Source organism: Scyliorhinus torazame, chromosome 12 (genome assembly GCF_047496885.1).
Source record: "Scyliorhinus torazame isolate Kashiwa2021f chromosome 12, sScyTor2.1, whole genome shotgun sequence".
Lineage (NCBI taxonomy): Eukaryota > Metazoa > Chordata > Chondrichthyes > Carcharhiniformes > Scyliorhinidae > Scyliorhinus > Scyliorhinus torazame.
The window spans coordinates 177629024-177638797 of NC_092718.1; the positions used below are offsets into that span (position 1 = coordinate 177629024).

Sequence of the window (9774 nt, forward strand, 5' to 3'; positions counted from 1 at the left end):
TTTATTTTATTAAAATCAGAAATTGACATTCTATGAAAACCATGGTTTCTGTTTATTTTCCCGTCTAATCTGAATTTATTTATTTGACGTCAAGATTATGCAGTACCAGCCTCATTCCCGTACTAGAGTCAACACACAAACTGAATAGCTTCTGTATGGTACTTGAATTAGTGAGTCTGGTTTCCTTTCTTTTTTTAAATAAATTTAGAGTGCCCAATTCATTTTTTCCAATTAAGTGGCAATTTAATGTGGCCAATCCACCCAGCCTGCACATCTTTTTGGGTTGTGGGGGCGAAACCCACGCAAACACGGGGAGAATGTGCAAACTCCACACGGACAGTGACCCAGAGCCGGGATCGAACCTGGGACATCGGCGCCATGAGGCAACAGGGCTAATCTACTGCGCCACCGTGCTGCCCTTGGTTTCCTTTCTTTATGAATATTTTTTACCAACTTCCTCCTCAGAGTATTGGGTCAAGCCACATATTGCTAACTCACCCATTCTTCATAGATAACCTGATGAGCATTAACAGGCTATTTTAATTATAAATTATCATAATCATGCCCAATGCCCACATTCGACATACACACCGGAAGCATCAGGTAATTATTTTGAACATCAAAGATGCTTCTCCTCCTTCTGACCTATCAAGCCAGCAGGCAGCCTGGCCTCAAATGCTGTACCGGCTAAAACAAGTTCAGAATGGATGTAAAGTCTTGGACCCTACTGGCTAAGTTCCCGATATCTGGGCAGTGCACTAATGATATGGCATGGAGTGCCAATCCAATGTGGGTGCAGAGTAGGCTTAAGCGAACAATCCAGTTTATTCCACCAATGTCGGAAATCAGCTTTAGGGGCTGGTTTAGCACAGGGCTAAAGAGCTGGCTTTTAAAAGCAGATCAAGGCAGGCCAGCAGCATGATTCAATTCCCGTACCAGCCTCCCTGAACAGGCGACTAGGGGCTTTTTCACAGTAACTTCATTTGAAGCCTACTTGTGACAATCAGCAATTTTCATTTCATTTCATTTTTTTCATTTCATAAGTGGGAGCTGTTGTTCTTCCAATTTCTCTTGCAGTTCTGTGCCACATTACAAGTAATATTAATGCTCCTTTAAAGAAAGCAATTCAACCTCTAATGCATCATATGAAAAATGAAATGAAATGAAAATCGCTTATTGTCACAAGTAGGCTTCAATGAAGTTACTGTGAAAAGCCCCTAGTCGCCACATTCCGGCGCCTGTTCGGGGAGGCTGGTACGGGAATCGAACCGTGCTGCTGGCCTGCCTTGGTCTGCTTTAAAAGCCAGCGATTTAGCCGAGTGTGGCCTTTTTATTCGAGTGACACGTATCTGCAGCTTGACTGACGCTGCGTTATGTTGAAAACCTGCCGCATGACCTGAAACTCTGACTTTACCGTTTTCTTCCTTCCTTTTGACAGTGCATTCGCAAAAGAAGAATAGGCAGACATGCGTGAGGAAGAGCCTGATCTGCGCGTTTGGTGTGGCTTTCATCATCAGTGTCATGTTGATCGCAGCAAATCAAATTCTCAGGAATGGCATGGAGTAGCTTCCTAACCAACCAGCCACCTGTTGGCATGAACTGGACATGTGCGACTCATTTAATGGGTAAACACCAGTGGACTCCTGGATTAGGAACACAGGGTGATGTAAATAAGAGTAGAATATATTTCTACCGGAAAGATAAAGCCCAAAATGGAAGTGATTCTTTTTAGGTTCACACAATTAGAATCCCGCACACAGGGGCTGTTTTTTAAAAAGGGCTGAATTATTAAAGGCTGCTTTTTATAACGTGACTGAGTACTGAAGTTCTGAATTATAGCTATGACGGGGCGTAAAAACATGAGAGAGATAGCATGAATTATGATTTTGGATTTTCTTTTCTCGATCTGCTAATGTTAGTGAAACATTTGGCTTAACTCCAAACACTAAAACCTACTTTATACTGATGTGACTTTCCAAAATTACTCTACAGAGGAAGACCGTTAGCACTGCTGCCGCACGGCGCTGAGGACCCAGGTTCGATCCCGGCCACGGGTCACTGTCCGTGTGAAGATTGCACATTCTCTCCGTGTCTGCATGGGTCTCACCCCCACAACCCAAAGATGTGTGCAGGGTAGGTGGATTGGCTATGCTAAATTGCTCCTTAATTGGAAAAGAAAATAATTAGGCACTCTAAATTTTCTAAAAAACACAGGAAGATTAAACTCCCAAGGTTAACTTCTGTTTTGTCAGGGGTACTGAGTGGATCACTACTGGTTTGCACGCTCATTATTAGAGAATCACCACAAGAACAAGTGGCCCCTTCCCAGGTTTCTGGTGCTGTGCTGTTTGCATTGTCGTAGTCATAGATCAGTGACTACATACGTGCAAATTTAATGTAGCAATTTGTGACTTCACGTCTACCTGTTGGACCACTGCCGATGGCTGGGATAGAACCAGACTAACACTGGCCTCTGCTGGTGGAAGACGGGCAACCCAATAATGGTTAAAAATAAAAGCTGCTTCTGACTCATAAAGGAGAGCTTATCTTTTAACTGTCTGCTGCAATGTCATGGAATCCAATGACACTGGTGACTCCAACAACATCAGCATTCCCTGATTTACTTCACAGTGCAGCTACTAAAATCAGTGCTTTCAACATTGACATAGCTAAGAAAAATGGGTTATGAGTGTCCCCGATTGGAACAAATTAAATAAACATTCCAGTGTACTCGGATTGTATTAATATTAATATACTACTCATATTCATTGTAATATTAATCAAACACTCATTCATTCGTATACACATTGCCTGGCATCGGCTTTTACCAGTCACACAGTTCCTCATTCATCATCAGTTCTAAGATTACCTATTTCAACAACCTCACTATTTCACATTGCTCCCTTGAACTCGTGTGGGTTGTTCATCGCTGATCTCTTTCTCTCTCTCTCACACACACACCAATCCCACTGTTTCTCTTTGTTCTCTCTCTTAATTCCTGCTGCCCCTCATTGCTTTCTCTCCCACTCCCATTTTGTCATTGAACCCATAGTTGTTCCTCAGTGCTGTCCCGGGCTAATTCGGGTGTTTGATGGAGCGTGATAGACACATGAGATGAGTGGCTGATCCTGTAGTTTCTAAACCCATCCCAAAGTCTTTTCTTGTTTGTTTGACATTTAATCATTCCTTCCTGTGGACATAAATGTGTAGTGCAGGAAGGTGTAGTGAGTGAGCCCAGCTTGCGTGCTGCTAAAGTAGGCATGTTATTGAACAGAGTCTGGGGGCTGGTTTAGCTGACTTTAGCTGGTTTGTGATGCAAAGCAAGGCCAGCAGCACAGGTTCAATTCCCATACCGGCTGAGGTTATTCATGAAGTCCCGCCTTCTTTACTTGCCCCTTTCCTGAGGTGTGGTGATCCTCAAGTTAAATCACCACCAGTCAACTCTCCCCAGCCTATGGCCATTTGGGATTATGGTGAATTCATTTTACCTATTGAACGGAGTCTAGTTTTTCCCTAGGTTAAGAGGCAGGTCTGTCACACATGGCCTGGGACACTTCTTTCAGCTCGTTTCACTAATTTAAAAATGTTAAACACAGGATAGGAAACAAAAAGCAAATTTGTCAATTGTAAGCTCCTCAGGATGCAGGCGGAATTGAAATATGACAGCTTTGTGATTTTGCGAAAATTTTTAAAATACAGTACCCAAAAATAAAATAACATTTGGATGATTTTGGCATTATATAATTCACAAACTTGATCAACGGGTACTGTTGTCAGACACGGCATCCCCATACCTCTTCTGTGCTATCTACATTTCTGTAAAATGTCTATGGTCCCTTTAGTTTGTCTGAAGTGGACTTGAAAGATGAATATCATGGAACATCGGACAGGGTCTCAATTGCATTCTGTGTTCATTAATGTCAAGTCACCCCTGCACAGACCATTGAATAGCTGTGAAACACAGGTGCAGCGCTCTGCTCCAGGCTGCTGAGCAGCTCTGCTCTAGTACCCTCAATGGTGCCTGCCATAGGAAGAAAGTGGGCATGCTGGGTGGCAAACCAATGTTTTGGTGAAGTGCTCCATCTAGTGCCTGGATGAGGATAGACAAAGCTCAATCCCAACTAATGAATATCTCCATTAGCTATGGGACTGAATATCCAATCATCTTGCTTGGGAGTCAACTAATCAACTGTTTTGCTTTTTAAAAAATTGGTATGAGATTGCGCGCTGCTGGCTGGGCCAGAATTTCTTGCCCATCCCTGAGAGCATTTAAGAGTCAAACACATTGCTGTGGATCTGGAGTCACATATAGGCCAGGCCAGGTAAGGACAGCAGATTTCCTTCCCTAAAAGGCAATAGTGAGCCAGGTAGATTTTAACAACAGTGGTTTGATGGTCATCATTAGACTTTTAATTCCAGATTTCTATTGAATTCGAACCCAGATCATTACTCTAGATCTCTGGATTACTAGTCCTGTGCTAATACCACCATGCCGCTGCCTCCCTCCCTAGTCCATTAAAATGCCAAAAGCAGATATCTTCATTAGCGTTACGTTAAACTGAACAAGGGTTGGATGAGGTTCCTTTCTTTCCTTTCTTTTCCAAATGTACCACTTTCCATGATTCCCTGCTTCCCCCTCCCCATGCCCCATCATTCCCACAGACACTGGACCCCAGGAATGTACTGGTACTGTTCCCTATTGGGCCATTGAAAGAGTAAAATGGTCAAAAATCTCTCAATTAAAGACACTCAGAATTGCTCACGAGTCCTGTGATTTATCAATGTGTAAACTTCACGTGCAAAGCAGATACTTTAAAACACATTGACAGACTGTTATGTAATGAATGGCAACTTAGCAGAGTTGCCTCTCTTCTGTAAAGGGATCCACTTGGTCTCCATCCCCCAAGCTGTTCTCACAGAAGATGTGGTCAGAAAATAGTTGCCTGGGGATCATTAGCTTCAAGTCATGACAAATATGACATCATTACCATTTGCAATAGAAGTAGAAAAGGATAGAAATATTCAGCAGGTCCATCAGCATCTTTGGAGAGAAAAACAGTTTTAGACTAATGACCTTTCATCAGAACTACTACGTTTACTAATATTGCCAAAGAACATACATGGGGCCCTTAATCACACTTATGGAGAATCTTCCTTACATTTGGTCTTCCCTAATTATTTTAATCATTCCCCCCCCCCCCCCCCCCCCCCCAGGTTGTAAACTAAATTATCTTTTCAAGAGAGATTTTGAGTCAGCAACATTTGTAACAGCTACACATCTAAGGTGCAGCAAAGTCATAAGGATGGAGTCCCAACTTTTTGTATCCAAGTTTGGGAAAATATAACCCTTTCCTTCCCTTTTTCTCCCAAAGCAGCTGACTTTATGGCCTAGATATCAATTGGGTATGTTACATAGATGAGAATGTGCTGTGGAGTTTTAATTAGTTACAATGTCTCTCTCTGACAGATTCTCTGCCCTGTTGTCAGTCTGATTGACACGTTTGGTTTCCAGTTGAGGAGGAAATACTCTGGAGTAGGCCCCAGGCCAGGTAGATCCAGGACCCAGGGGAAGAGGGGTGGAGGTAATGGGTGACAAGCAGTAATAGGAATCTCACTTGATGTTTCTTCTCCTGAAGTTCAACTATAACAAATCGCCCTCTCCCTTCCCCAGCTGTAACTAGCTAATCCCAGATCAGGATTGAGCCCTGGATCTCTCTGACCTGTGTAACACACTAAGAAACAGATCTACTGTTTAGTTCAGAGATGTTGCATTAATCCTTCCAGATCAATTGTGCATGAGCCGTCATTCCATTCTCATTTACCCACATCAGAAGGTAACTTCTCACCAAAAGAATATTCATTTTATCACGGTGCTGATGAGGACCACCCACTGCGTTTTCCTACCAATTGTTTTGTAGGAACTGGCATTACCCACACTCTGGATGATGTACAGTAGAATTATATTACTGTGGCATCAGCTGCTGTTATGTTACTCTATTTGAAATGTAGCAAAAAAAACTATCATCACTGTGAATTGAAGGTGGACTTTCAAGTGTGTAGATCATCAATTTTAAGCTCTACCATTCTCCAAAATGACTGTAATTCAGAACTTCTATGTGCCAGAATAGCTGCAAAGTACTTCATTGTTTCAGTAAAAGAAAACCACAGGACAAACTAGCATACATTACTGTAAATATTAAATATATAGTAAATTTTGGGCATGCTTTAATTAATAAATAACATGGGAAAGTACTATTTATTCTAACTTATATAGATATACACATTCTCATAGCTACCAAAGTTTACCCCAATTTAATTACATACCTCTTGTAATGTGCAATTCCATCACTTTGAACAATGAATACATTTGTCCACTTCCCTTTGGTGTGGTCTGTCTCACTACAAGGCCTCTTCCGGTAAGAAAACAGTTAAAGCAACAACATTTATATTCTAATTTTAAAGTAAAATTTAAATTATTTTTGTATTATTTTGGATATGCTGCAGTCTTATGATTGTAAAAGCTACATGTTCCTTACCAATGAATGAAGATATCCATGCTTGTGCGTGTTATGATCCAGTGTTTTGTTTTGGTTTCCTCCGACCCTCACCCCTGTGATTGTACAACACAGCAGCAAAGCTCTCCCCAGGGAGAATTTCCATGGGCGACTTCACATTTTCCCTGTTTTCTCTCCTCCGAAGTGTGGTCGTCCCAAGCAGCCAAAACCTGTGCCGCATAATGTCTGTGACGAGGTAAAGATGGGCCTCAGAGGGCCAAACTTGCTCATTAAAAAAAGGCATCGGATGAAAACTGAATATTATTTTGTGGCTCAGCATGATACTGGTAAGAGTTTCACTACCCGTTCCTTTAGATCAGGTTTGCAACCCAGGTGTCTCGCACACTCAATGGTTTCTCTGCTGAGTTTTCCCCAGTCGCAGCGGAAACACTGGGCAACATCAATTGTTGAACTGTGATTGGCAATTTTTAAAGAAGAACTTACAAACTCCGATTTCACTGCTCCAGGTCACGACTATGTGTTTTAGTGAATGAATGAAAGGCAGTTCATTGACTGCATTGCCGTACCACTTTCAGTGTCAGTCCTGGTGCTAAGGGACAGGGCTAATACCTGGTGTGGTGCCTCCACCCACTGTTTGTGCTAAATATTAACCAGTGCAAAACTCATTGGAATGTTGATTAGCCCTTTGGGGTTGCTAACCATCCAGAATCGCCCCTGGAGTCGACAGGGTTTAAAAATTAATTTTCTGGATACTTCAGGCATTAAAATAAAGATTTGTGTGCTTTTTAAAGCTTAAATGTAAACAAATGGAGCCGATAGATCATGTGACAAATATACAGAAGGAGAGATGGCCACCCGACAGCCCATGCGGAATCTCCTCATTGGGTCCACAAGGCAACAATTATTGATAACTTTACTTCAGGAGGCCACCCAGTGACTGAACACAGCCACAGAGTAATAATCCGGTTTTAAAAAGCTGCCCCTAGAGCTGGCACTAAATTATTTATTGAAGCAGTGTTAAGGAAAAGTCTTAACCATTTTGCTGGGGCACATCTTTAGCAAGTTCAGGTCGGGAGCTGACATAATCTAATGGAAGAGCGGATTGCCCCATCAAAACTAGGACATGGTCCTGTGATCAAATCATCAATGTAAATCATGGCATGCCAGGAGAACTCAGACTACTGCTGTCGAGTACCTCAAGTAGCCTCAGGTTCACGGAAGCTTGGGAACAACAACAGGAACAGAAGCTGCAGAGATGGCCTTACATTAGCATCATGGGGGCCATTCTGACTTTGTGCAATAATGTGAAATGGGTGATTTTGAAACCACAACTCTCTTTACATCTCTCCCTATTTTTAATTTTATTGAAGTCAGCAGATATTACACAATGGGAGGGACGTAACGCTGTCGACTGGCTGACACTCTATCATCCAAAGTCAAAATACACCTCCACTGTGTGCCCCTTGCTGTAAGTTTGTATAGCACCTCATTTATAGTGGAGCGACAAGCTTACACCGAAGCTCCGAATTTGTGACCAATGACGACCGATAATAAATGTTCGGGGTTGGGGGGGGGGACGTATTTAAGGTGACCTCCAAAGGACGGCCTGGGTTGCATTTCAGAGATTGAAACCAAATTGGTGTGACTAGCTGATGTAAAACAAAAGCATTTGTCAGTGTGCAACACTGAACTAGATCAATCCTCAGCAAGAAACCTTGGAAGATAGGATTCAGGTCAGGCCTGGCTGATTTTAAACCTTATCAGTGGGTGCAGTATGAATGGAGTATACAAGCATGTGTCCGGTCCTGCTTAGGAAGTCTATTAATCTAAAGCGATCTGCAGCCCTTAAAAAAAAAATTAGAAAATTGAAAAACATAAAATATATGCATTTGGTTTCACAAGGAAGTATAATTTCACTCCCAGCAGACTGTGCATGTCTCTCTATATTACTATCACATATGCTCCAGAGGATTAGGAAGCACTTGTCAACTGAATTAATTATGTCTCTTCGAAGGCAAAATATCTTTCTGTGTACAATCATTTTGAGAACATACTGATAGTCCTAATTGTTGTTTGAATTGACCTGCTGAGCATGCCAACAACCATATTGTACAAATCTGTAAAACAAAATTGTTTATGCATTTGTTCATTTTTTTTATTTTTACTAATATTTCTCAGGGTTTTGTCAAATTATTTATGTTAATAAAATATTCAGAAGCTTAATTTACATTCAAGATTGTTTGGAATTATTAAATCATTTTGTACACACAAATCAGCTTTAGTATTTTGTTTCTTTTGGGGTTTTGTAAATGCTATTCCAACACTGCGATTTTACATATGTATATATACATGTGTACATATTTTTCTTTTTCTCCAATTTCTCCCCTCCTTTATAGAATTTGCCAATTTCCATGTCAGGGCAGTGACTGTAAGCAGGCTATTTAAGTTATGATGGGACATCACAATGATCCCAATCCTGGCCTCATCTGATGCCTGTGGACAAAAATTAAAATAGTCAGAATTGTACCAACCCTCTGGAGACAGGAGGCAGGAGGGCTGGTACAATAGAGGCAGGAAGCATTGGAAGGGAAGACTGATGTCTTTCCATTGAAACAGAATGCTGTCATTGGTGGGACGATAAGAATATGGCTGCCTGTCAATTGGAGGTGGAAGGTCAAATAAGGTACATGATGAACCTCTTAATAACGACTCTGCGCCATGCTGGCATTTGACCGACATTGGGAAGGCACCCTGCCCTGTGTGCAGATTGCCAGGAATATCAAGGCAGCTTCCCTGCCACTTCACAGCACTGGGAAGAACCTTCCTTTCTGTCTGTTCCATGGTCTGTGGAGGGTTCACCTCCCCCATGGCCCTGCCACTGCCACTGGGGGATTCAACCCTTCATTCACTGCCTGCATGCTTGGCCCTGCCACATCATTATTTTTATGCCAGACCTTCAAGACTGTGTCAATATGGAGGAACCCTCCAGAAGTCAAATTGTTTTGCTATTGTGGGCTCTTCTCGGGTTTTTCTCGGGGCCACCTTTTGTTTCTCAGGCGCTACATTCTTGATTTTCAGCGACTCCTTTTTAACTCTCACTCCTTTGTTAGATAATAGCCACATAGTATTCTTAACTTCTGTATTTATGTTGAATATTTTTTAGAGTTACCTTCTCACAAAATAAAGTTGCAGATTCTCTGGCCGTTCGCTGGCAGCGGGATTCTCTGGTCCCACTGGCAGCGCACCCCACCCCACGGGT

General features: G+C 42.1%; 1 protein-coding gene across 3 annotated transcripts in view; it reads left to right on the forward strand.

The window, feature by feature from the left end:
• Positions 1 to 8729, forward strand: part of caln1 (calneuron 1) — a 600077-nt gene extending 591348 nt beyond the window's left edge. For 2 of the 3 annotated variants that reach the window (XM_072469446.1, XM_072469447.1), the window contains one exon: positions 1439 to 8729. In XM_072469446.1, the coding sequence (XP_072325547.1) occupies positions 1439 to 1566 (128 nt within the window). In that variant the 3' untranslated portion in view covers positions 1567 to 8729. Of the gene's footprint in view, positions 1 to 94; positions 171 to 1438 lie in introns of those variants that run through there. The other variant, XM_072469448.1, reaches the window with a different exon arrangement.
• The last annotated feature ends 1045 nt before the right edge of the window (positions 8730 to 9774 follow it).